At 37.2% G+C, this 27,991-nt stretch overlaps 1 protein-coding gene across 4 annotated transcripts; it reads left to right on the top strand.

Moving 5' to 3' along the window:
* Positions 1–33: 33 nt before the first annotated feature.
* RNF170 (ring finger protein 170) lies at positions 34–27,424 on the top strand. 4 transcript variants are annotated; one of them, XM_041753397.1, is made up of 8 exons: positions 35–266; positions 5,708–5,783; positions 6,777–6,920; positions 10,510–10,585; positions 13,121–13,229; positions 15,435–15,508; positions 19,686–19,796; positions 24,201–27,424. In XM_041753397.1, exons 3-8 carry the CDS (start codon positions 6,784–6,786, stop codon positions 24,468–24,470), a joined length of 777 nt encoding a protein of 258 aa, XP_041609331.1. In that variant the 5' UTR covers positions 35–266; positions 5,708–5,783; positions 6,777–6,783; the 3' UTR covers positions 24,471–27,424. The 4 variants fall into 4 exon arrangements, with proteins under 4 accessions (XP_041609333.1, XP_041609331.1, XP_041609330.1 ...); XM_041753399.1 differs by lacking the exon at positions 5,708–5,783 and having other exon boundaries at positions 34–266; positions 6,777–6,846; XM_041753396.1 differs by lacking the exon at positions 5,708–5,783 and having other exon boundaries at positions 37–266.
* Positions 27,425–27,991: the final 567 nt, after the last annotated feature.

Raw genomic sequence — 27,991 nt, 5'->3', positions numbered from 1 at the left:
CCCGCGCGCGCCCCGACGCCGGCCCCCTGCGTGTCCCCGCGCGCACGCGCCGGGCCCTGGCGGCGGCTGAGGCGGCGGCGGGTCCCCCTCCGCCGTCCGCCCGCAGCCTCGCGGAAGCGCGGCAGTGCGCGTGCGCCTGTGTCCGCACTCCAAATTAAAAAAGGGACGGCTAGTGGCTGCCCGGGAGGGGTGGCGGGGGCCGTGCCCGGAAATAACCTCTGTTCTCTGTCACCGGGGACTGGCGAGGTATCCTCTGCGCTGGAGAGGTACGCGCCCCCTCCCCTCCCCCTCCCCTCCCCTCCCCCTCCCCTCCCCCTCCCCTCCCCCTCCGCGGCCGCCGGGTCGCGGCCGGCCACGCCCACCCGGATCCGGGCCCGCGGGAGCTGCCGGCGGGGCTCTGGCGTGGGCGGGCTGCCGCGGGGCCGCCTCCGGGCTTCGGGGCGGGGGGCGCCGCCTTCCTCCGGGAACCCCCGCGCTGAGCCCGGAGTCCCGGGGGCAGGGGCGGGGCGGACGCGGTTGGCCGACGGCTCGCTCGCTCGGTGCTCGCTCGGTGCTTGCCTGGGGAGGACGGACGGCCGATCCTCCCGGGGTCGCGGGGAGCCTCGACTCCCCGGAAACTTGGGCTGCTCGGGCAGGGCGGGGGTGCGCCAGGTGTTGGTGCGCGAGGACCTCGGCGGCCCTCGGGCCTGTGTCCTGGTGCAGACCCGGCGATGGCCTTCTCGGGGTTTGCAGGGTGGCCCGCCAGCGCCCACCTTTCCAGAGGCGTGGGTTTGCGCGAGGTCCCCGTGTATTTGTAGGCGATAAAACATGCAGAAAAGTACATACAACGTACGTGCTTAGAGAAGATAGTAACTAACACCCAGGTAAAAACAGAAGGACACTGTCCATAGCTCAGGAGTCAAACCCACACCTACTTTGCGTCCTGAGAACGATTCCCTCCCTAGGCTGACTTCGAGGATGCTCATTTTCCTGCTTGTGTATGCATGCCTAAACAATATAGTACTTTGTTTTTGTACTTTTATGAGTGGGATCAGTGTATTGCGTGGCTTTAAATTAATGGTAAATTTGTGTATATCTGTAGGTAATTTTCATTGCTGTCTAGTATTTCATTGTATAATAGGGTATCCATTCTGTTCATGGACTTTTGTTGTTCCGCTGAGGCTACTAAAAACATCCGGAACTAGTGCAAAGGTGTAGGGGGCTTCCTTAGGATATATGCCTTGGAGTCCTAGGAGAATCGTTGAGTTACGGGGAATGCATTAACTTTACCGGATAATGCCAAACTTATTTGGAGGGCAGCAAACAACTTCTAGAGCACATCTTTACTTTGGTTTGCGAGTTCCTGGAGCCCCTCTTTTCCCATCAGGAGTAGGTTTTGTCATTGAGCATTCAGAACTGAAGTGAGTTGTTTGGTTTTTTTAAGATTTTACTTATTTATTCACGAGAGACACAAAGAGAGGCAGGCTCCATGCTGGGAGCCGGATGTGGGACTCCTCTCCGTCTCCAGGATCATTTCCTGAGCCAAAGTCAGACGCTCAACCGCCACCCAGGTGTCCCTGGAGTGAGATTTTAATGATGCTTTACAAAGTACCAATTAACATTTCACGTGTGATGAATTTATCATTCTGTAAATGTAAAAAACTGACCTGAAGTCTTCTCAGTGGTCTTAAAAAAAAAAAAAAAATCTTCCCTACACCAAGGGAAGAGAAATCTTTAGAAATAAGTATGTCTCACCTGCTCTTGTTTCCTCTGTTGGTGCGTCTGGGTCTCGGTCAAACCAGAGTTCCTACATTCCACATTAGGTTGTTTCCACAGAATCCCTAGCATGTTAATGACCATTACCCTTGTTAGGCACGTAAAGTCAGTAAGTATATGTTACATTGGCTTAAACCTGACTCACCTGCAACATGTCTTTGGAAGTCAAGAACAAGATGCTAGCCTGTTCTGGAGGGACTGTGGTGTTGTGAACACCTTCACTCCAGCTGTTCAGGTTTTCAAGGCTTTGACACACATGACCTAAGCTTCCATTTTCAGTCTTGACTGCTCACCCGCAGTACATGTATATATGATACTGCAGTGTACTTGAGATTTCATTTGTGGCTCCAGTTGCTCTCAATGAAGGAAATTATATTAAAAACTTCTTGAATGTGAGTAATTGCAGAAGTCATGTGATGGTCGTGTTTCTACATGAACTTGGGTTAAAAAACACTGAGTTTCTCCTTTGGAAGTTACGGAATTTCCTACCTTTCCCTTATTCTTAATTTTTTTTTCTGAAAGTTTTGGAAAAGACTAAGAGAGAGGTGAGTGCAGCTTGTCTTAGCTGTCTTCTTACTCTAGTTAGTTGGGGACTAGTTTTCATCAATAGCTGATTATCAGACTTATTTATTTTTATAGCTGTTTACCAGATTTAAATAAACATAATAGTGTCCTGTGTGGCAGCGTTCCCAAGTTTATGCTGTCTTCCCAAGGAATGCATACTTAGAGCTTTGGTTAAACAGAATTTGAGATGCAACATAGTGCAGCTATGGAGAAGGCATGGTTAAGTTTTATAATGTTTCTTGACAATTGTTAATAATAGTATCAAGGGTGATTGGCTGGCTCAGTTGGTTTAAAAAATAAATTCTATTAAAAAATAGTAATCAAAATATTATAGTTTCCATTTACTGAGCACCTATATGATGTGCCAAGCAATATACTAAATTCTTTACCTTTATTATCTTGTTATAAACCCCATAAAACAGCTTTTTTAAAATTTATTTTTATTTTATTTTGGTCAAAAAAGTGAGCATTTGAGGGATACCTGGCTGGTGCAGTAGGCAACCAGGCACCTGGCTATAACTCTTGATTTCAGTATTGTGAGTTCAAGCCCATGTTGGGCATAGAGATTGCTTAAAAGTGGGCATTTGATATAGTTAAAATTAATTTTATATATTTTAGCATATGAGGAAGCTGAGATGCAAACTTTACATAAGTACACAGTTGTCTGACTCCAAAGCCTATGCTTCTCTGATCTATTAAGCTACTCTTCAATTATACTTAGCTAGTTAATCAATAGCAAAACCGAAGCTAGAAACCAGTTCCTCTTTAGGCTTCTATCAATTATACCAGTTTCCAAGATCTATGGTGTTTTGTTTCTGTGAATCTCAAATAGTAAAAATGAAGTACTGGTAACTCTTATTTTCATATTTGAAATGGGGGAAGGAACTTAAGAAATCCTCAAGCCCAGTTTTTACATTCTGCAGAAAATGAAAGATCCTTAGAGATTAATAAAATGAAGATACAGTTGTAGTTGAACTGGATCTAAAATCTGGGCTGTTAGTTTCCAAGCAGCAGTGCTTAGGCTTCAGTTCCGAGCCTGTGCCAGTGAGCAAAACCAGCAGCACAGTTCTGGTCTAGACAAAACCTGACTATATAAAGCAAAAGTTGGAGAACTGAAGATCAAAAAGACTTTTTCAAGACTGAGCTATTATGTTATGTCCTCAAGTAGAAACAATTTTTTAATTCATTCTCTATAATCTTAGATCATCTTATTAAACTGAGAATGATGATACAATACCTCATTTTTGAGCTATTAACTCCTCAGTTCCATTTTAAAACTCTGATTATAAGAAAAACTACTAGTGGAAGTTGATCTATTGGAAGCTCCTCACAAGGTCAGCTCTTAGTAGTTCTTCATGGGAGAGCTCAGGGTTTAGCTGGGATCTCCCTTGTCTCCAGAAACTTAGCAGCAATTTCCCCAACTCCCCTCTCTCAGCCTACTTTCTTTGGGGATACCAGCGTTTGTGGAAATAATAAGTAACTCTGGAAAAAAAAAAAAAAAAACACCTCTGCGTTTCAATAAATTGGGAACCTCTGCTATAAAATGATGCAAAAAACATTATATGGCTCTGCAGTACTTAAAGTATCCTGGATCTCTGAGCTCTTGGAAATGTGCTTGAAGCAGTATCATAAGCAGTAGCTTATTTGCAAAGAAGTTAAATATACAGCAGAATGGAAAAAACGTATGATTTGTACAGTGGAATTTAATCACATTACCATTGATTACGCTTGGCAGAGCACAGAAACAAATGTAACCCATTAAAAAAAAAAATACAAAGGAGGGGGGAAGGGAATATCCCTCTACCCTATTATGTTCCTGGCTGAGACTCACTAGTAATAGAAGACCTTAGCAGGAAAAAAAACAGAAGCTTAAAAAAATTTTTTTAAAGATTTTATTTTTAAGTAATCTCTACACCCAACATGGGGATCAAACTCCTAACCCTCAAGATCAAGAGTCACACGTTCCACTGACTGAGCCAGCCAGGTGCCCTGAAGCTTAATAATTTGTTTATTTCCCATGTACTTGCAAGGTACTCCGGAAAACTGAGTAACCCCCAAAGGGCCCAAGCCATCACATTAAATACCACTTTCAGCTAAAGACAAACGAAAGACATTGGGGGTGGAGGAACAGGGTTATGGGAGCTTACCAGGAAAAGCACAGTAAACAAGGGTAAAGTTGTTCTAAGTCTGTGCCTCCTCCATTCATAACAGTTTCTAGGGATTTAGTGCTGGTGTATATACAGATCCCCTTACAAATGGGGATTTCCCTTGTAAATGTCTTTTACAAAAGCATAACTTCTCCTTGGTTTTCAGAACTTTTCCTTTCTTTGCTGTCTTTTTTTTTAAAAATAACGTAACTCACAAGACAAAATCATATTTTGGGGTGACAAATTCTGCTCTCCTTTAGTAGTAAATTTATACCCTAGGGAAAAACCTTAAAACTCTGTGAAGTAATTAAATCAGTAGTTAAAAGACTGGAAATCTTGACACAAGGGGATAACATTTGGTTACCTTTGTGAAGCTGCAAGTAATTCTCCCTGCCCCTAGGATTCTTGACACAGCTGTACAAAGCATCTCTAATTTTAAAAGAGAAACCTGCTGAGGCGTCTGGCTGGCTTAGTAATTGGAGCCTTAAACTCTTGGTCTCAGGGTTGTGGGTTCGAGCCCCATGTTGGGCTTAGAGATTACTTAAAAATAAAATCTTAAAAAATAAAAAGAGGAAACCTGGTAAAATAAATGCCTAAATTTATTACATGGCTCACCCCTAGAGTACTTGGGGCTGTTTGTTCAGTTTCAGTTGGCAGTTCATTTGACTATTCTTTTGAATGAAAATAATGAAGTTAGAGCTGCTCTCTGAGTTTCCTGGTGTGTGGCCCTCATGATGGTTATTTGAAACCTATCATTAGAAAGTTCCTGATATATTAGGCAATTACTATGTGTAAAGCTGATGGAAACTGCCTTTGATCTGTTTGCTTTGGTTTCTTCCATAAGGTAATTTCCTTATTAGCAACCAATTTGGATTCTTTTCATAGGTGTTAGACTTTCACAAAGTTTCCTCTTAACAGAGACTTGCTAGGTTAATGAATAAAACTTTTTAGTGCCAGAAGTTATATATTGATTTATATATATATATATATATATATATACAGAATTTTATTTTAATTATTAATAGTCATATATGTTTATTTCCTTTATTTTCCTTTAGGTGTCTTATGAGACTAAATTTTTTTGTTTTGCAATGTGAAAAATATAAATTATCTGTGATTCTTGGACTCTGATATAGTTTGGGTTATTTCCCTTCATACCTATAGAAATTGGGTATTACCATTTTTCTCAAGCTTAGTGTATGGGAAGGAGAGTTTGATATCCTCCCCTTTCTCTTCATAAGGAAATGCAGCCTCAGAGTGATTCCATATTCCAGGCAGTTCAAAGAATTCTGAACCATATGCTGAGCTTAGTCCCAGGTGAGGCTAATAGTTTTTCAAGTAGAATTTTCACTAATTCAACTAATCATAGTATAGACATAAATGTCTTATAGCCTGATATCTTTTACTTTTCAAATTACTAACATTTTAAGTAAGGTAAGTCACTTGTGTTTAAATATACATTTATTAGGCCCTACTGTGTGCAGGGCACTATGCTAGATAACACAGGAACGTTTACAGAAGAAGAGAATATATTACCTTCCCAATCCGAAATTGGTACATTCTAGGACACAGGCAGTGCTGTGAGGGTGAAGAGAGATCTGATTTACCTGGAGAACTGATTTGCTATTTAAGAATGAGAAGAGCGGCTGGCCGTGAGGAATATCTTTTTTTCCTTAAGATTAAAGGGGAACAGAGCTTGAAGAATAAAGGGTATTTTTTTAAAATTTGTTTTTTTTTTAATAATTTTTTTCTTTTATTTATTTATGATAGTCACAGAGAGAGAGAGACAGAGACAGAGACACAGGCAGAGGGAGAAGCAGGCTCCATGCACCGTGAGCCCGACGTGGGACTCGATCCCGAGTCTCTGGGATCGCGCCCTGGGCCAAAGGCAGGCGCCAAACTGCTGCGCCACCCAGGGATCCCTAAAAATTTGTTTTTAAAAAATGTAAGTAGATGACTCATCGGTTGAGCCTCTGCCTTTGGCTCGCTCTTGGTGGGGGGGAGGAGTCCCTCATTGGCTCCCCGCAGGGAGCCTGCTTCTCCCTCTTCCTGTCTCTGCCTCTCTGTGTCTCTTATGAATAAATAAATAAAATCTTAAAGAATTTTGTACTCCTCCAAATAATGTGTCTGGCAAATTTTAAAGAACTCAATGGGAGAATTCCCACTGGAGTTGTACTTAATGCAATTTCCTTAAATGAGTGCTTTAAAAAATTAAATACATTAGAAGTGAGTTATATTTTTGTTGTTTTGATTAGTATATTCATTTTCACTGTGTCATTTGTAACTTTTGTCTGTTTCTTTATCTTTTAGACTTGGAATGGCCAAATATCAAGGTGAAGTTCAAAGTTTGAAATTGGATGATGATTCAGTCATAGAAGGAGTAAGTGACCAAGTACTTGTGGCAGTTGTGGTCAGTTTCGCTTTGATTGCTACCCTGGTATATGCACTTTTCAGGTGAGACTAAAGGCCAAATATTGAAATAATGTATAGTTGCAAAGGCCACTGCTTTCTGACTGCTTCTAATAATTTTCAGTACTTCATTTAGAAAAGTGAGTAATAGATCTCAGTGATTGTGATGTGGAAATGTTGGCGTTTGGAGCTAATGGCCAAGAAAGAATTCTTGAGATGTCATCAGTGGGAAAAAAAAGATGCTTTTGTTTTTGTTAAGATTTTATTACTTATTTGATAGAGCAAGTGAGCACAAGCAGGGTGAGGGGGAAAGGGAGAGACAAGGGAGCCCTATGTGGGGCTTAATCCTAGGACCCTGGGATCATGACCTGAGCTGAAGGCAGACACTTAACCCACTGAGCCACCCAGATGCCCTCAAAAAGATGGTTTTATTAAGGCATGGGGACAGGATTGTGGGCAGAAAGAGCTGCTCGAGGGTTGTGACAGATGACAGATTATATACTTTCAAGTTGGGGAGGGGTTAGGGATAGCATAAGTCTCTAAGGAAAAATTTTTTTTTAAAGAGCAGTTTAATCTTCCTCTCTTTTTTTTTTTTTTTTTTTTTAAGATTTTACTTATTCATGAGAGACACACACACAGAGAGAGAGAGAGAGGCGCAGAGACACAGGCAGAGGGAGAAGCAGGCTCCAGGCAGGGAGCCCGACGTGGGACCCGATCCGGGGTCTCGGAGATCATGCCCTGGGCTGAAGGCAGCACTAAACCGCTGAGCCACCCGGGCTGCCCTAGCATAAGTCTTGACTATAGAGAACAAACTGATGGTTACCAAAAGAGAGGTTGTTTAGGGGATGGATGAAATAGGTGATGGGGATTAAAGAGTAAGTACACTTACTATGATGAAAAAATAATATAAATAAAAAGTAATTATTGATAGGTCTGTAGGTACTGCCATTTTATCAGTGGTTCTCTAGTTGTTTTTGTTGTTTTTTCTTTCTTTTACTTCCCTCTTGACCAAGAGCCCTTCAAACGTAGGGCTTTGATGATTTTTTTTGTGTGTGTGTTTGCTTGAATTCCTTTCTCTTTATGTTTTGTGTACCTATTATAGGCTTTTGGTTTGTGTTTACCATGAGATTCATATATAACATCCTATGTATATATAGCAGTCCATATTAAGTTAGAGGTTGCTTAAGTTCAAATACATCCTAAAAGCAGTATATCTTTGCTCCTTCTCATACATGTTTTATGTACATGATGTCATATTTTACATTTTTCTATTTTGGGTATATTTTTTTTTAAAGTAAGCTCCACACCTAATGTGGGGCTTGAACTCATGATGCTGAGATTGAGATTCACTGGATAATTTTGGTCTCTTTTTTCAAAGAATGACAAAAGATCATAAATCATTGGTAGATGATGTACTTTGTTTTTATATTAGAGCCAGTCTTTCCCTTGCCATCTTTATTTAGACCTATTTAATGTCATTTTCTCACAGCTAAGATGATCACTTTAAGATTTATTTATTTATTTTAGAGGGAGCAGGAGTGGGGGGTGGGGGGAGAGAAGACTTCAAGCAGACTCCCCACTGAACGCAGAGCCTGATATGGAGTTTAATCCCATAACTACGAGATCATGATCTGAGCCGAAACCTAGAGTCATCACTTAACCAACTGAGCCACTCACGCGCCCCAAGATAATCACATTTTATTTTTATTTTTTTTAATTTTTTTTAAATTTTATTTATTTATGATAGTCATACAGAGAGAAAGAGAGAGAGGCAGAGACACAGGCAGAGGGAGAAGCAGGCTCCATGCACCAGGAACCTGATGTGGGATTCGATTCCGGGTCTCCAGGATCGCGCCCTGGGCCAAAGGCAAGCGCCAAACCGCTGCGCCACCCAGGGATCCCGATAATCACATTTTAAAGATTGTCTAATCTAGTTCTTTAAATCTGTCTTAATTACCCTAATATTTTCTAGATTTTTGGTTCTCTACATGTTCAGCATCCCAGGCTGTTTGTTCTTGTTCTCTGGCTATACTTTTTTTTTTTTTTTTTTTTTTAAGATTTTATTTATTCACGAGAGACACAGAGAGAGGCAGGCTCCATGCAGGGAGCCCCCTGTGGGACTTGATCCCGGGACTCTGGGATCACACCCCGAGCCAAAGGCAGACACTTTACTGCTGAGCCACCCAGGCATCCGTCTGGCTATACATTGACTTTCCTAGCCTTCTACAACCAAATTTTACACTCTTTTATCTTCTTTTTTATGGAAAGAAACAACAAGAAAAAAAAGACCTTCCAGTTACATGGTTTATATCTATACTCTGAAAAGTAGTAACTATCTTTTTCCAAAGAGAAAGGAATGGTTTTCAAGTGTCCTAGAGAAATGTTGTTTAGTTAGGTATATACTGGCATTTAAATGAGATGAGATGGTTCATGTGCTGTGCCTTGATAGATTGTTTTCACCAGAGAGTAGCTTTCTGTTAGAGATGGTTTATTTAGTCACAAAAGGTAATATTTAAAATAATCTACCAAACTTTAAGGTATTTAAACAGAGTTCAATAGTTTTATTATGTTTATGTTTAGTTTCTGATTAGTTAACTTTTTTTTAATGTTCTCTCAAAACTAATGGTCATGTTTTGCATCTTTTTTCCTAAAATCTGAATTTTTTACTAAAAATTGAATAATTATAAGATGTATTTTTAACATTTTTCCCTGTCCTGTTAGGATATTGATTTAGAGGGGGTTTTTTTCTTTCTTTCTTTCTTTCTTTCTTTTTTTTTTTTTTTTTTAAAGGATTTATCCATTCATTTGAGGTGGGTGGAGAAGGGCAGAGGGAGTGAGAGAATCCCAAGCTGACTCCCCACTGAGCAAAGCCTGACATAGGACTTAATAACAAGACCCTGAGATCATGACTGGAGCTGAAATCAAGAGTTAAACGCCCAACTGACTGAGCCACCCAGGCGCTCCTGATTTAGAGGTTTTATCACTGTTGAGTATTAGCTCATCCAGAGAATAAAGGCTCTTACATAGAGTAATGTTGAGATTTTGTGGATCTAAAATATTGCTGTTAAAAATGTCTAAGTTTAGAAGAAACTGTTACTGCCAAATGGAATTAAGCTGTGAATCAGATGGAAATCTTCATCCTCACCCTGTCAACCTAACCACCACTTGTAATTTCCAATACCCTCATCTCTTATACCTTCCTTTTATATCAGCCACTAAATTCTTGCCCTTGAGTTTCCCTTTTAATTGTTAATGTTAAGATATTAGTGGTATGTTAGGTTTGGGCTTTTCTATATGATTTAGTTTTATTTTCTGTTTTTCTACCTCATAGGTGGAAAGATCTAATTAGATATGGAAAAGTGTTTAAGTATATAATTATATAGTTGCTTATTTTGAAGGAACTTCACAGAATAAATAAATGTATTAATTGTTCTTCATATGATTTGTAAGCCTGTGGTTACATCAAATCTACAAGGTACTAGGCCTCTGAATTTCATCATTTGCCAGTTGAACCTGAAATCAGCCTATACCCATGATCTTTAAACATTACCTAAAAAACTAAAATCTAAAAAAAAAATGAGTGATTCATCTGATCGTGTTTTATATTCAAAATTCATTATATTTTATTCAACAGAAATGCACATCAGAACATTCACCCAGAAAACCAAGAGCTAGTAAGGGTACTTCGGGAGCAACTGCAAACAGAGCAGGTACTGTTGTTATGTAACTGTGTATATTTGTATGAGGAGTAATGTCACCATTCCTCTTGCATATGCAATTGTGATGAAATAATACATTACTTTTTGGAAACATGGAGTGCTTTCCTGCTTTGTTAATTTAAATTATTCTATTGATTGGATGTTTTCTTCAGATTAGGCAAATGACTAGTTTTAACTACTCAGATGTTTCCATGTGCATGCTTTTTCTTTTTTCTTTTTTCTTTTTTCTTTTTTCTTTTATCCTATCCTTTCCTTTCCTTTCCTTTCCTTTCCTTTCCTTTCCTTTCCTTTCCTTTCCTTTTTCCTTTTTTAAGAACAGTAGTTTTCCTGTTATTTATTTGTGAGGATATAATCACTCTCTAATTGGCTTTACTGTAATGTGGTGGAAAAACTTTTTTTCCCCGAAGTCCTACCTATTCCCCAAAGACCTACAAAAAAATGACTACAATGATGGCTCCCCCCTCCCCACTCTTCTTTTTCTTCATTGGTCAAGGTTAGCAAAACTAGCTAGGCAAAGAAGACTTTTCTTTCTCTTCTATGGTTATAAACCAGATGGACTCTCTAAGACCTGGAAATGTAGTATAGTTCATGAAGCTGGAATATATAGAATATTGTACACCTTCATGCCAAGAAAGCTAATATTAAAAAATTAAAATTAAAAATGGATTTCCCACCCACCAAATTTTAATTCCTCACAAATATATCTCTTCAAAAAAGAGTCCTTTACAATTTATCCACTCACCATATAGTTATTAAACATCTACTATATGCCAAACACTGTTCTAGGCATTGAGGATTCAGTTGTGAGCTAAACAAACAAGAATTCCTGCCTTCATAAAACTTAAATTCACTGATGTAAAAATAATTTAATCATGTTAGCAGTATACTCTGTTCCAGAGATATTGTTATTAATAATTCATGGTGGGATAGTGTTTTATAATTTACAGAGGGCTTTCACATACAACTGTTTTATTCGGTCTGCAAACATGATCAGTAAGGCAACAATTCTCATTCCCATCTAACATATTAGAACACTAACATTTACTTTAATTCACACTGGAATGACATGAATGGATCTGGCTATACAGAAGTCCTACACTGAGTTGCATCTTCCAGATTCCTTTGCACCACTGTCCAATTCACCTCCCTCATACCTTCCTCAGGCATAATATTTAGCTGTAGTTAGAATAAAGCTAGTGACTTAGCCCTTTCTGTGCTGTCCTATATGGTAGCCACTACCCAAATGTAGCTATTTAATTTTAAGTTAACTAAAATTAAGTACAATTTAAAATTCAGTACTTTTTAGTTACACTGCTCACCTTTTAAGTACTCAATATCCACAGATAAAGATTTACATTACTGCATAAAGTTCTGTTGGACAGCACTGGTAATTGTTTTTTATTGTTTCTGTTTTGATTTAGTTTACTTCCAAAAAACAATGATGAAGACAAAAGGTAGAGAGGGGACATTAAATGCTTTGTTTTTCTTTGCACCATTAAAAATGATATAAAAGACTAACATCAATGTGTGTTCATGGCTTATAGAATATTCTAGTGTTTTGGGACTGATTTAAGAAAGAGGAGTTTTTGTTATGTTTATTAGTTTTAGGTGACAAAAATCTTTGATTCAGTTTACAATTAACAGTTCATATTTAGCCAATTTTATAATTTTTTTTGATAATTTGATGTTTTTAATGCTGGCTACTTTACAAGAGGTGTGCTGGGTACTATAAAGATAGGTTTAAAAAATTAAAAAAAAATAAAATTTCTACCAGCTGAAAAAAAATATAAAGATAGGTTTTTATAGTATTTTAAAAGATACACATTATATACTAGTGTTAGAAACTTTTCTAGTTCCTAGGTCACTACCATGAGTCCTATAGATAAAGTTCTTATCCTCATATCATTTACATTCCAGTGGGCTCTTTGATATCTGCATGCTTCTTGTAGAGGTGATTATATTTTCACATTTCCTATTAAAATCACAAGTGATGTAACTGAGGAACGTTAAATTTTACTAATCTGAATTTGTGAAAGATTAAGCCCAGGTTACCAGTGTATTAAATTTTCCTTCTTCCAAAATGACCAGTATTCTTCTTTGAAAGTTTAATTCTGGTCCCTTGTGAGGTACAGCATACCTGCAACACTCGTATGGAACGTGGGAATGAAAAAGATGTTAAAAATGATTAAAAACTAGGGAAACAGTTTGACATTTCTTTAGCTTTTGCTTTAGGCTTGTACTTCTTAGAATAACTCATTCTAACAGCATAAAAGAGAAACTCTGGAGTTAATGTTGGTTTTTGTCCTTGGTGTGTTCAGGAAGGAAAGTAGAGACCCTGCAGCCTAAATAAAACAATAACACAGCTCATAACTTTATCAGACTTACAAAACTTTAAACTACTGCACATCTAAAATGTGATAAGGACTATGCACTATCAACTGTGTTCTTAAGTATAATTTTATTCCTCGAGATAACTCTGAAGACCCATGTGCATTGTATAATCTCGAATGCATGTTCTCTCATCAGGATGCCCCTGCTGCTGCTCGGCAGCAGTTCTACACTGACATGTACTGTCCAATCTGTTTACATCAAGCCTCTTTCCCCGTTGAAACAAACTGTGGACATCTTTTTTGTGGTAAGCAAACAATGCTATATTTGGGAGAAGTGACTATTTAGACCAAGACCCATATGGGTACATGGGCTGGATTCCTAATTTTGTCACATTTTGTATTTTTTTTTTTAAAGACTTTATTCATGAGAGACAGAGAGAGAGAGGCAGAGACACAGGCAGAAGGAGAAGCAGGCTCCATGCAGGGAGCCCGATGTGGGACTCAATCCCGAGACTCCAGGATCATGTCCTGGGCCGAAGGCAGGTGCTAAACCACTGAGCCACCCAGGGATCCCTGTCAGTTTTGTATTACATGAATGGGATAGATGGCTTCTGATACCCTGGTCTACTTGTTAGCCACTTTGATTTAGTGTCTGTGAGCTCAAAGATGAAAAAACACTAGTTGTTCAACTTCTCAGTAAACAGTAATGTGTTTCTTTGAATGATAATTTAAGTATATGAATACCATGAGGGATTGCCGAATCCTTCATTGTTTATTACTTTTTGGTAGTTTCATTTATTATTCATCCTTCCTAAGGCAGGAAGTTTCTCTTAAGACCCTACCCAAGACCTTCCCTTTAGCTCTCTTACCTCCTTTTTACCCTGCACCAGCTCAAAATGATCCTTTAACTTTCTTTCTCCCATTTGTATCTGTTATTTGAGGTTATATAGAATTACTAAGTATATAGCGCTGCTATTTATGCTTTGCAGGATGACATAAATACTTTGAAATCCATATCATGCAGTGCAGGGTCTTCTATACCTGTGCTCATTTAGTAATTACTGATCAGTCCCATTATTGCATCATCCATTAATTTCATCCTCTTCCCTAAGTTAGCTAACAAGTTATAAAACACTTAATTCAGTATCTATTTTTGTCTGTTGGGAATGCTAATGAGCAGCAAAATTATGAAAGATCAGATAGAGAAATTATTTGGCCACCAGAGAAAGCAGATATCCTCCCCTCCCTAAAACCTCTGGTAGATATTCCTAATCGGACATTTTTTCTGAGTCTGGAGATGACCTCAGTCATCCTCTAATACAGAACTTCAGGCAGGTGTTAAGAATCAATGAGATTTGCCAAGCTAGATGAACTCCATTTGCCAACCCAGGCTTAGGTAATTCATAGAGTGGATAACCCAGTCAATTGAAAGATGGCTGTATTGTATTCTTGGTTTCTGGGTCTGAGGTAATTGGGTAGATTGCTTCTGATAGCCTGCTGTGCTTGTTAGATACTTTTATTTACTGTCTCTTGGTTCAGAGATTTAAAATCTAGTCATTGAACTTCTCAATAAACATAAATGTGTTTCTTTGAATAGTAATTTACGTGTTGGTACTATATCAACAGCATCTTAGCTTGGTTCCTGTATATGGAACTACAGTTCTGTTACTTTACAGTGAGCCAAGAATAATGGCAGCAACAGACTTCATCTTAAATTGGATTTGTGACCCACACTGTTTTTACTTAATTCTTTAGCAACCTTATAAAGTGTCATTCCCATTTTGCAAAAAACTTAGATTATGACCCAGATTAAAGTCATTGGTCATCTCTCCCACCCACCATCTTATTTAAGGGGCTCTCTTTTTATAGAAGAGGGAAGTTGAAGGAAAGGGAAAACTTTGATAATATAGCAGATGTGTGTGAACTGGATGGAGTGTTTGATTTGCTGAACTGTGGTTTTTCTGTGCAGTAACCATTACATAATTTGCAAAGCAAGGACACCTGTACTCTAATTTGTAGGAAAGAGATGTAGGATTAAATAAGTTAATATATATCAAAATACATTGAACTTTTGAGTGAACAGGTACAATTGACACCATTGTAATTTGGCTTTCTAAATTCTTAAAAAAATAGAAGTTGTGTTTTTGTAACATATATACCAAGTTTGGAACAGAAAATTAATATTGTGATTTGTTGGTTGTCGTATTTACAATGATTATTTATTTTACATAGGAAATGCAGTATTTTTCAGCATTGGAGCAGTTAATGCATCTTGCTTTGAGTTGTATAAATTGTCTGTATCTTAGCTAGTAGTTTAAATAAAAATATTTCTCAGGCTGAGAATTGTTACTAGATTTGAATTTGCCTGAAGAGTTGGTTGGATGAAATAAAAAATATTTTAAAATAAGATGATACTATGAAAATATTTCAAATATATGAAACTTTCTGAAGATTCATGGGCTTTAAAGTTTAAAATATCAGTATTAATTTTTTTTTTTCCTCCTCATTAGGTACCTGCATTATTGCATACTGGCGGTATGGTTCATGGCTTGGGGCAATCAGTTGTCCAATCTGTAGACAAACGGTAATGTTTGTATCCAGAAAGCATCAATTTATGCTAGTTCCTTGTAAATTTTTAAAATTTCTGTATCTAATTTTTGAATTGTTTTGATTTTTTAAGTTTTTTTTTTTTTTTAAAGATTGTATTTATTTATGAGAGACACAGAGAGTCAGAGGCAGAGGGAGAAGCAGACTCCCTGAAGGGAGCCTGATGTAGGACTTGACCTCAGGACCCTAGGATCACACCCTGAGCCAAAGGCAGATGTTCAACCACGGAGCTAGCCAGGCATCCCTTAAAGTTTTATTTAAATTCCAGTTAACATCTAGTGTAATATAGGTTTCAAATGTACAATATAGTGAACAACACTTCCATACCATACACTGTGCTCATCATAAGTATGGTCCTTAATCCTCATCATCTATCTCACCTATCCTCTCACCTAACGTCCCCTCTGGTAACCATCAGCTCTCTTTAGTTAAAAGAGTCTGTTTCTTTCCTTGCCTCTCTCCCATTTTCATTTTGTTTCTTAAATTCCACATGTGAGTGAAATCATATGGTATTTGTCTTTCTCCAACTGACAGATTTCACTCAACATAATATTCTAGCTCCTTCCATGTTGTTGCAAAGTTGCAAATGGCAAGATTTCATTCTTTTTTATGTCTCAGTAATACTCTATTGTATATATACCACTTCTTTATCCGTTCAGCAGTCGATGGGCACTATGGCTGTTTCCATAATTTGGCTATGGTAGATAATGCTGCTAAACATTAGGGTGCATGTATCCCTTTGAATTAGTATTTTTGTCTTCTTTGGGTAAGCACCAGTTGTTGGGTCGTAAGGAAGTTCTATTTATCCAAAGCTTCTATAGTGTTACTCCATTATTTTTTAAAATGTCTGAAAGACACCAAGAAGAGGAAATTTTCTTCTAAATCCCTCAATTGTAGTAAAAAAAAAACACCTGGTAAATGAATCCTTCTCAAAATTCTAGTCAGACTTCATTGTGATACTAGCAAAGGAATAATCAAACCAGCTAATCAGGCTTAAACAAGTATTTCCCCTACATATACTTCTTTTGGAAAAAAAAAAAAAGTTCTTCCCTTCCAACTTACTTTAAAAAAAAAAAAAAAAAGAATTTATTTATTTATTTGACAGTAGAGAGCAAGCTAGCACACAGGCAGGGGGAGTGGCAGACAGGTGGAGAGAGAAGCAGGCTCCTGAATCTGGGCTAAATCCCAAGACACTGGGATCATGACCTGAGCTAAAGCAGAAACTTAACTGACTGAGCCACTCAGGGCTACTCAATTTACTTTAATCTGCCCTTCTCCAGTGAGGGTCTAAATAGCTTTATATGATGAATAATAATTTTTTAAAATGTCTCTTTGGGAGACATTTTTACATATTATATGATCCAGAACAGATCTTTATAGTTAGTATAGAAGGTACTTCAGGAGGGAAACAGTAAGTTTTTATAAATCTATATTGAAGACTGAAATGTCAGCACAGATGATATGTGCCACCTTTTCTCAATTTCTCTGATAAACCAGAAAAACAAATACTGTTAAATTTGAGAAAATGAAATTTTTAGTTTTTTAATTAGTAAATATAGTGAAATAGAACATTCTGTCAGTTGTATACTTTTTTCATAATTTCCTGTATACTTAATTTTTCATTTAAAATAAAAATACCTGCCTTTCTAATAATGAGTTATGAACATGTAAAAAGACAGTAGCTCCTTAGGAAGTATTCCATTGTGCAAAGCGAAGTCCTAAAACAGAGAGCTTTCAAGTAAAGAAGTTAAATTGAACACATATATTTACTTTTGCTGCCTTTTGCAAGCCCACTAAAAGAACAGGACGTTTTGTAAAAAGCCATAAACCCACAGAGACCAAAAAACGAATCAAAATGGTAGAAGCCAGTTTTTCCAGAATTCTTTGTAAACTATAACAGACATACAGAAAATCACACAAAACAAATGAGTACAGCTTATTAAATCATCACAAAGCAATACTCAGTAATCATCACTCGGGTGAAGAAATAGAAACTGGCCTAACAGCCCCCAGAAGCCTCCTAAGGATCAAATCTCCACCCCCTCCTTCCTCTCCTAGAGGCAAACTAGTGTTTGACTTTTATGATAAGCATTTCCTTGATTAGCATACACCTCTAAAATTATTTAGTTTTGTCTGATTTTTGGGACTTTATAGGAATAAAACCATATAGCATGAATTGTTAAACACACACAGACACACATACTCTTTCAGCCTTTGTTCTGGCTATCTACTTATCCTCATCACTGCTTTATTTTTTGGTGTAGAGAGGGAAGTTCGGGGCTTTATCTTCATTCTTTCCTGCGTGCTTCTATGTTTCCCAAATTCTGCCTCTTTCACATTTGACTTTGTATCACATGGCAGGTGGTGTTTTTTGTTTTTGTTTGTACTGCCTCTATGGCTGATTTGATTATGTGACACAAGGCAGTCAACAGAGAAGTTTATTTGCAGGATACCACCTCTCATAATCCTTAGCTATCTGCCAGCAACACCGAGACCAGACCATATTATAGAATGGTCTCACATTAAAGAATTAGTTCCACCACATGTCCCCTCTTCTTGGCTCTTTCCACGGCTCTTCATAGGTTATATATGTATTAGTAGGTGATACCCTTCTGACCACCCATAAATTGCTAGAGCCTAGAAAGGTAGAGAAAAAATTGTTTTTATATAATAGCTTTTGGTTCCCTAACTGTAGAAGAATTCATCCTGGAAGCAAGACAGGTGGCAGGTACCTGTTCCCCATTCTGTTTTACTGGAAATAGTGTACAGGCTGCTGCTTCTGACTGTAACATGCTCCCCATTTCTCTTTCTGAATGCATACCCTAACATACCAGTGGTGTTAACCTGAACTGCGAGGGCCATAATATGTTTCCAGCTTTCTGGGCACCCCAGCCAGAACTCTTTATTCTCAAGCATCATTATAACCCCCACCACAGTGCCTTATAATAGGCTGTTGACCAGGTCTGCCTCCCCTTCTATCCTTGGGGAGGATAAGTTTTTGGGTATATGTAGCACTTAGCACAGTGCCTGGCCCACAGTAAGTGGTCAATTATTATTTATCGAAGGATGCATTTTTATTAGCCAATTTGTGAAGAGAGGCTGTACTTGCTTTCCTACCACCTACTGCTCTTCATCACTCCTTTCTTTGGCTGTTTGGGAAGCATGTGAGTAGTGGGAAGTCCTGGTTTTACAGCTGACCTGAAGAAGGATAAAAACAGCTAGATGATTTAAGCCTAAATCTGTCACTGCTCCTTCCCATTTTTATCCTACTGTACAGTGACCATTTCTATAGGCATGGTTATATATATATATTTTATTTATTCATGAGAGAGAGGCAGAGACACAGGCAGAGGGAGAAGCAGTCTCCCTGCAAGGAGCCCAATGTGGGACTCCATCCCAAGACCTCAGGATCACGACCTGAGCCAAAGGCAGACATTCAACCACTGAGCCACCCAGACGTCCTGGCATAGTTAAATATTAAAATGTACTTGTTTTTCAAGATGTTGTCATCTTCAGATTACCTCAGTATGGTCCTGGGATATTTGTTTATCCTAACCTCTACCATGGAGGAAACCAGGTTAAAAGTATTACATTATATATCAGTATCAATAATTACCTTTTTTGACTATAGTAGGAATGGGTGTTTGAGAGTGGGCCTCTGCAATAACTTAATCGCTGTATTATGTTTGGTAGCATTTGAAGATATTTCAAATACCAGTGAGGTTGAAGAATAATGATTTTAATCACAAAAGAAATCCCTAATTTTTCTCTCACAATGTTAAACATGTATTTTTATGTCACTTTGCTCCTGAATATTTTCTCATAATTCTTACTTCCTCAAATATTTGTTAGCCCAAACAGAGAACTACTGACTTTATTCCTAGAGTGAACTGGAAGATATTAGAACCAGGGTTTAGTTAATTTGCCCATTTGATTTTTTGGGAATACAAATTACATTTTGCTTTGGATTTTATTGTAAGGCAATGATAACTTACTTTCCTCCTCATGTTGCCTTTATTCAAAGCAATGAGTGAAAAAAATGAATGAAATAGAAGTTTAGAAGCTTTTCTCATTTTATTGAATAATAACACAAAAGGAAAAAAATCATGCAGAAAGGTATAACTTTTTTTTTTTTTTTTTTTTGTAATACACAGGTAACTTTACTGCTAACAGTATTTGGTGAAAATGACCAATCTCAGGATGTTGTATCATTGCGTCAAGATATTAATGATTATAACCGGAGATTCTCAGGGCAGCCCAGATCTGTAAGTAATGTTATAGCAGGTGCAAAGTTAGAGTATAATGATACTTCTGTTTTGTAAGGTGAGATTGACCAAATATTCTTTGACTATAAAATCTCATAGTTTATGTGTGTTGGGTAAAGTTTTAACCTTTGTCATTGTTGTCAATTACAGAGTAACAGCTTTCCCAAGGACTATAGTTCTCTATTAAAAAAAAAAAAGCATTATAGAAGTCTTTATAAGAGAGATATCAAAAAAGAAAAATTAGAGGGAAATGTAAAATTATTGACTCCAGTGCAAATCTAAAATAGGGACTGTCTAATGAAAAACTTAAAACTGAGAACTTGTGGAGAGTTTTACAATTGTATTTTCTACTTTTTTATTTACCCTGGCCTTCTGTTTGAAATGTTTCCCTAAGTAAATCTAGATGTTGAGGTTTTTTGATATGTTATTTTAGTTACTCAAAAGCATTTGATTTTTAAAGAACATACTGACTCTATGGTTGACCTCCCCCCCAAAAAAAGCATATGGTAGGTTAAAAACTCACATTTTACTGGCTCATTCAGTTTTCTTAAAATCTAACAAAGAATTCTAGAAGTGTGTGCATGACTAAGTATGTACTTCAAAAATAAGAATATGCTAAGTACATATTTATATGGAAAGTCCTCTGAGCTCTAGAGCATACATGCAGGTACTTGGCTTGCATCCCCACTCGGATATTTCACAGCGTCTCACACGCCATATGTACAATATTGAATTGCTTCCCTCCTCAACAGTGTACTCTTTTCTCAGTCTTACTCAGCTGTTTTGATTTCTTCCTTTCCCTCATTCCCCTCACCTGATCTAGAAACAAGTTGTATCATTTCTTTTTTTAGGAGATCCTGTCATTTTTATCTCATAAAAATAGGCAGTGTTTATAGCAATCATACTAGCCTAAGCCACCATCATCTCTTGCTTAGGATAAACTGCAAGTGGCCTTGTTACTGTGACTTTTTTCTCTGCACAGCAGCCCAAATAATATTTTGAAAACATAAATAAAACCATGATATTCTTGTATTTTAAAACTTCCAGTGTTTTGGAATAATGTTCCAACTCCTTCCTGTGCTCACAAGGTTCTGCATGACCTAGTCGCTCTCTCCCGAGCCTCACTCAAAATGCTTCACCTCCACCAGCTGCCTTTCACTCTCAAAATACACTCCAAGTCTTTCCATCTTACTACCTTCACACATGACGCCTCTATTTGGCATACTTGTCCCTCTGCTTTTCTCATGGCTGACTTCTCATCTTTTAGGTTGTTCTTAAATCACCCTTCCTCAGGGAGGCTTTCCTGATCAACTAAGGTATTCACTATCATTGTCCTCTGCACTGTTCCTTTGTAGCATGTCACAAACCATACTCAAATCTCGTTCATTATCTTTCTCTCAGTAGACTAAAAGCTTCATGAGGGCAAGCATTATCTTTATATACTCACTGCTCTATTCTCATTGCAATTTCAGTGCCTGGGATACAGTAGGTTCTTTTTTTTTTTTTTTTTTTTAATTTTTATTTATTTATGATAGTCACAGAGAGAGAGAGGCAGAGACACAGGCAGAGGGAGAAGCAGGCTCCATGCACCGGGAGCCCGATGTGGGATTCGATCCCGGGTCTCCAGGATCGCGCCCTGGGCCAAAGGCAGGCGCCAAACCGCTGCACCACCCAGGGATCCCCAGTAGGTTCTTAATATTTGTTGAATAAAGTAATGAGTTATCCTTAAAAATTGATACTACTACTCTCAGCAAAGAATATAATCTATTAAAATGCTTCAGTATTATTATATGTGCTGCCAAAACAAGCACAAAGTACTTCAGTATTAAATACTTGTGTAATCTTGTGCCTCTTTGCATGTATTCCTTATACTGTGATGTCATGTACACTTAAGAGCATACAATTTCAAACGTTGTGGATAACAGATAAATCTAGATGTTTAAATAGACAGAAAACCTAATCCAATCATTGTTGTCCTGCATAGTTATTTGGGGGCCTCTTCTGCTATTTTTCATCCAGCAGTTATTTTTTTGCATATCCTCTAGTGACATCTATAGGCTGATTCTTTGAAAATCAACATGTCCCAAATTCAAGACCTATCACTGAACTTAAAAAAAGTCATTTTAAGATATTTATTCCTATTTTTAAGTGTGAAGCATACCATTGCTCAATTATTAATTTTTGGTAGGTGTCATATATTTGATGAGTAAGAAGTCTGGTGTGTGATGAAATTACAGTGTAATAGAGACAGTTAGCTTTGACTTTGGTATTTTCCCTCATCCAAAGTTGGAGTAAGATTTTGATTAATATACAAACATTTTTTTTCAAACATTTCTTAATAACCTTAATCATCCTTCTTGTCTACTTATTACAGAGTTTGTATAAGTGATATCATATGAAAACAGCTCTGATAAGGGACAGAAAAGTATTCAAAAGACATACTGGCTGGTCACTAGAATATTTAAAATAATTTATCATAGACTTGTGAAAGTTATGCAGCTGTTTTGTTTTAAATGTTTCTCCTATAGAGAATAGAAAATTAATGTAGGAAGTGATTCTAAAAAGACCATTTTGATTTTTTATGACCAAGTTTTCAAAAGGATTTACCAGATTATCTGGTGGAATTTACTTATTTACTTATTACTTGCTCAGTTCTTCCCATTTTTGTCTTCACTTCCCTCTCTACTTATTTGGCACTTGTGAGGCAAACAAAATATATATAGTAATTATACGGATTGTTAAAAAGAGCTGAGCTGTGCCCAGTGGAATGACCACAGGAAGTGACTTTTTTCCTCTGGTCAGTTTCTCTGCATTACCAGCCCCTGAGAAGTGAGATCATGAAAGAAGTTAAGAAATCATGGTAGTTACTTACTACACAGCACCATATGTAAAACAAATGCAAAGTTTGGAGACAGAGGATAAACTAACTTGCTCAAGGTCATACAAGTAGATATTAGTACTCTTTTGTTAACTTTATCTAGATATATTTTACTTGTCATAAAGTTCAACCTGTTTAAAGTATGTAATTCAGTGGTGTTTAGTGTATTCAGAGTAAATCTAATCTAATCATCATCATAATCTAATTTTACAGTATTTTCATCATCCCTAAATCTTGGACATCCTTTCCCATTCCCCCCTTTCCTGTCCTCTCTCCCCAGTCCTTGGTAACCACTAATTTACTTTCTGCCTCTATAGATTGGGCTATTCTGGACATTTTCATCGTTTCATTGAAATGGGATCATATAATATATGACCTTTTGTCTCTAGTTTATTTCACTTAGCATAGTGTTTTCAAGGTTCATCGTGTTGTAATTTATATCAGAACTTCATTGCTTTTTATGGCCAAATAATATATCACATTTTGTTTATCCATTCATCAGTTGATGGACATTAGAATTGTTTCCACTTTTGATCTATTATGAATAATGCTTCCATTCACATTTGTGTTTTCATTCCTCTTGAGTATATGCCTCATTGTGGAATTGCTGGATATTATGATAGCTCTATGTTTAACATTTAGAGAAACTGCCAAACTGTTTCCAATAGTTTGTGAGGGTTCCAAGTTCTCTGAATGCTTCAATTTTCAAAAATTGATATAATTTGTTAAATTTCGGCTGTGAAAATTATGCTCACTTATGTAAAAATTGATGTTTCTGTGCATATTTCAGAAGCATAATAGGTTTTTTTTCTTTTATCTTTTTTTCATAATCGTTTTCACAAAGGTAGGGTCTGACTTTCCAAAAATTTTTGTGGCAATTAGTAATTTGCTTAAACTCAAGCTAAACCAAATAAACATCCTAGGAAGGAATCAGTTTCATTGCTATTCTTAGACTGTCAAAGCCATGTAAGTTAATGTGTCTTTAATGTATACTACTTCTGTATTGTCTGGCAATTTACAAAGATCCTTTGTATACAGTATCTCTTTTAGTTCTTAATAGCCCTAGTGGCATATACTTGGTTGCATCATCTCAGTTGTTTAAACAACTTTCCCCAAGGTCACCTGACTACTAAGAGATTGACTTTGAGTTTAAACCCAGACCTGTCTGACTTTAAGAGCTGAGACTTGAGCTCAAGCCTTAGGCTCTAATCCTATATACACACACAGGTGCTTCATTTGGTTGATTTTACTAATTCAAATTAGAGAGGACTTGAATTTTGCTTCAGTATATCCTATATTTTAATTAAGTTTGTTGACATTTTAGTTGCTTTTCAGTTATCTGCTGTAAGATCTACTTTATAAGAACCTAGTTATCAAAGATCTGTTTTTAAATAAAAGATATAACTAGAAAATATGTGAAACTCCTAAATTCATGTTAACTGAGTTTGCACATTGTAAGAATATTATATTATTTTGATATCTGACATATTAGATGACAAATCATATTTTGTTCTTCCCCCTACCAGATTATGGAAAGAATTATGGATCTACCTACTTTACTGAGGCATGCATTCAGGGAAATGTTTTCAGTCGGGGGCCTTTTCTGGATGTTCCGCATCAGGATAATACTTTGTTTAATGGGAGCTTTTTTCTATCTCATATCACCTCTAGATTTTGTACCTGAAGCCTTGTTTGGAATTCTAGGCTTTCTAGATGATTTCTTTGTCATCTTTTTGTTGCTCATCTACATCTCTATTATGTATCGAGAAGTGATAACACAAAGACTAAACAGGTGAAAAAGTGTGAGTTTACTAAAATATTTCAGCCTATATGTGAAATCTGAAGAGCCCATGGCAGTATATAGCATTTGAATATTATTGTACAAGCTTAAAACCACTGTATGACAAACATTTGATTTCATTTGGCAAATGCCTAACAAGATAGGACTGGAATTTTTACATTACAGGTTCTAATATTAAGATTAGAATTATAATAACTTACAACTATATCTTGATTCTGTGTTGTCTTTAAGTCTCTGGAAAAATATGGAATTATATAAAAAGGGATAATTTTGTACCTTTTTATTTTTCCAAAAATTACTCAGATTAATTGGAAAAATAGTAAGATACTGTTTTACAGTTTATCCAATTTATCCTTCTCAGTGTGTATCTATATGATAATATATCGCTATGAGATGCATCTAATTATTTTTGTTACAATAAAATGTTGTACAATATCGGGGGAAAGTCAGTGTGTCTTTTAGTACTAGCTAAGTTTTATGCATTTGGAGCAGTTGTGCTTTTCCATTCTGATATAATTCTTTGCTATCAGCTACAGTTAAAGAAGAAACTTGAAATTTATAATATGATTTTTTTAAAATTTATTTATTCATGAGACACACAGAGATAGAGATGCAGAGACACAGGCAGAGGGAGAAGCAGGCTCCATGCAGGGAGCCCAACGTGGGACTCCATCCCGGGTCCCCAGGATCAGGCCCTGGACCGAAGTCGGCGCTAAATCACTGAGCCACCTGGGCTGCCCCTATAATTTGATTTTGTATTTTGGTTTATAAGACACTTCTTAATCAAAAGAAGAATTAACACGACACAAGACATTTATCTGTAGTCAGCACACATGATTTTTCTCAGTTGTGACATTTAAACAAGAATTTGGTTGTTTTTTGTTTTTTGTTTTTTTTAAGATATTATTTATTTATTCGTGAGAGACGGGCGGGGGGCAGAGACAGAAGCAGGCTCCATGCAGAGAGCCCGACTTGGGACCCAATCCCAGGTCTCCAGGATCACACCCTGGGCTGTAAGTGGTGCTAAACCGCTGGGCCACTGGGGCTGCCCAAGAATTTGGTTCTTTTATAGAAATCATCTATCAAAGTAACTTGTAAAGGAAATTTTTTTTCAGGAACCTCTGTGATACTGCAAACACATAGTAGTTTGATGCATTTCTGAGGAAAGTAGCTTTTCATGGCAATGAGCATCAAAGACCTTGGGATGGGTATAGGGACACTATTTAAATTTAACAAGAGATATTACTGGTGAGCTATACCAACAGAATGGGCAATTTTGGTTTTCTCTTATCAGAAAACTTTTGTAATACTGTCCCTAGATGGCAGCATATAGCCCAGATTCCTCAGGTCTAACACAATGAGCAAGTGTTATCTGAGGCAATTCAATAAAAAAGTTATCTTGCTTTTTTGATGGCTACAGCATAAGTACCAAATGCTCTCATCTGCAGTTTTCTGTTTTAGAAGAATCAAAACCACAAGGTTATGAAATCCTGACTCCCTCAGCTGGCACTGCTCATCTGTGAACTGGACAGCAAGGTAATCAATCAATGCCAAGGGGTCAGTGCTGGCTCTGTCACCTTGCAGTCACTGATGGTCATACTGTCCATTCATATGTTAGTGAGCCTATTTATGTATTGAGAGAGAAAAACCCCCAAATCTATCACATTCTCTCAAGTTCATCTGGTTAATCATCAATTAATGAGATGCTGAATGAAATACCAGTAACAGTATTTTCCAATTTGGGTGTAGGACAAAGGTATTGCTTGTCATAGAGAAAACAATAATGCATAAATGTAATACATTATAATTAAAGCATTTCTTGCATACTTGACATTTTATCCTTAGGACAGTCATGTGAAGAAGGCAGAGTATTGCCTTCCTTTTCATAGATGAAATCCATGTGTTACAGATTAAATTTTGGTCTGAAGCCTTGCACAAATAACTGCATAAACAGGTATTAGACTCTTAGTAAACTCCTTAGTATGGGTTCAAATAGATGTGAAGGTTATATGAAGAGATGAAGCAGGAGAGAAACTGGGAACCTTGGGAAGCCTTTCAGAACACACTGGAGTAGCATTAACTTAGGTGATTTAAGAGGAAGGGTCTAGAAAGATGATATATCAAGACTTCATGAATCCTAATTCTACAGTTCCAAATCAAATGTCCAGAGTGGTGACATGTTTCAGCTGCAATTACCTGTTGAAAAGCTAACAAGTTGGGACTTGGGTATGCCACCATTTACCAGACTAGAAACAGATTTGTCACCAATTACAAATTTGATGTGGGCTATAGCAATGTCATTTTTTTGGAAAGGATTTAATTTTCTCTGCATGTATTCTGCTTCAAATGTCACATTTCTAGTTATAAGTTTATTGTAATATTTGTAATTCCTTCTAACACTTTCCTGATAGAGGTGTATTGTACCAACTTCTGTAACATACAAAGACACTATATAATGTGAAGTCTTATTAAATTGAAAAGGGAACACGTGGACATCTCAGAATTTTAGGACTGCTTATTTCATCTTTCCTGATTACTGATAATAAACGTGAAAGGGATTTGAGAATATTTAAAGCAAGTAGAGTCAATCAGTGTTTTAAAATAGTAATACTTCTATGATTTAGAGTTAGATCATATAAATCAAAGGAACAATTTGGATTTTTGTAAACTGCAATATTGTAACTTTCACAAAAACAGATGGTCCAACCCGAGGACAGAAGATAACTTTAGGCATCATGGGGGAACATGATGGTAGAAACAATTATTCTGTTCATTAGAACACTGGTTTCAGCTACTATAATTCTCAGCATTTGAAAGCAATAAGGGTCCCTGTGGCTGTGCAGATATAAACCTCACAGGGCTATTTCAGTGGACTGGTGGTTTGGTCCAAACTTTGTGACTTAGGTTGTCAAGCAGTTACTCTTTTGAATAAAAGCAATATATCTAAAATTTAAAACTTGTGTTATATTCCTGTTTAATATTGTTTGCTTTAAAATTCAGAACTCCTGAAATAGTGTTCAATGTAATTGTTGCAGTGACTTTTTTTCACTAACATCCAATGTCTCATCATATTTCTAATTATGCTTATATATTTTTAAACTGAAAAAGCAGAAATGTTTTTATTTTTGAGGAAAATTATTTTTTTTAAGATTTTATTTATTTATTCATGAGAATATACAGAGAGGAGAGAAAGAGAGAGGCAGAGACACAGGCAGAGGGAGAAGCAGGCTCCATGCAGGGAGCCTGATGTGGGACTTGATCCTAGGTCTCCAGGATCGTGCCCTGGGCTGAGGGCGGCGCTAAACTGCTGAGCCACCCGGTCTGCCCTGAGGAAAATTATTTAATGTGGGCAATCTATTATGGTGGAATTGGAATTAGAATTTAGGCTTGTACCCTGATTTGCCCACCCCTATTTCTTTAGAGTATATATTTGATTACCTTTTTTTTCCTAACTTACCTTTTTTAAATTTTAATTCCAGTATAATTAATATATAGTGTTACATTAGTTTCAAGTGT

Source organism: Vulpes lagopus, chromosome 4, assembly GCF_018345385.1.
Source record: "Vulpes lagopus strain Blue_001 chromosome 4, ASM1834538v1, whole genome shotgun sequence".
NCBI classification, from domain to species: Eukaryota; Metazoa; Chordata; class Mammalia; order Carnivora; family Canidae; genus Vulpes; species Vulpes lagopus.
The sequence above is the reverse complement of the archived record's forward strand: the minus strand, read 5'-3'. Positions and strand labels throughout refer to the sequence as shown.

What these genes read in the sequence shown, in the direction of transcription:
- RNF170 (XM_041753397.1), top strand. Translation starts at nt 6,784, where the DNA reads ATGGCCAAATATCAAGGTGAAGTTCAAAGTTTGAAATTGGATGATGAT. An exon ending in AGCAACTGCAAACAGAGCAG is followed by an intron (nt 10,586 to 13,120) that starts GTACTGTTGTTA and finishes TTCTCTCATCAG; the next exon opens with GATGCCCCTGCTGCTGCTCG. An exon ending in TCTCAGGGCAGCCCAGATCT is followed by an intron (nt 19,797 to 24,200) that starts GTAAGTAATGTT and finishes TCCCCCTACCAG; the next exon opens with ATTATGGAAAGAATTATGGA.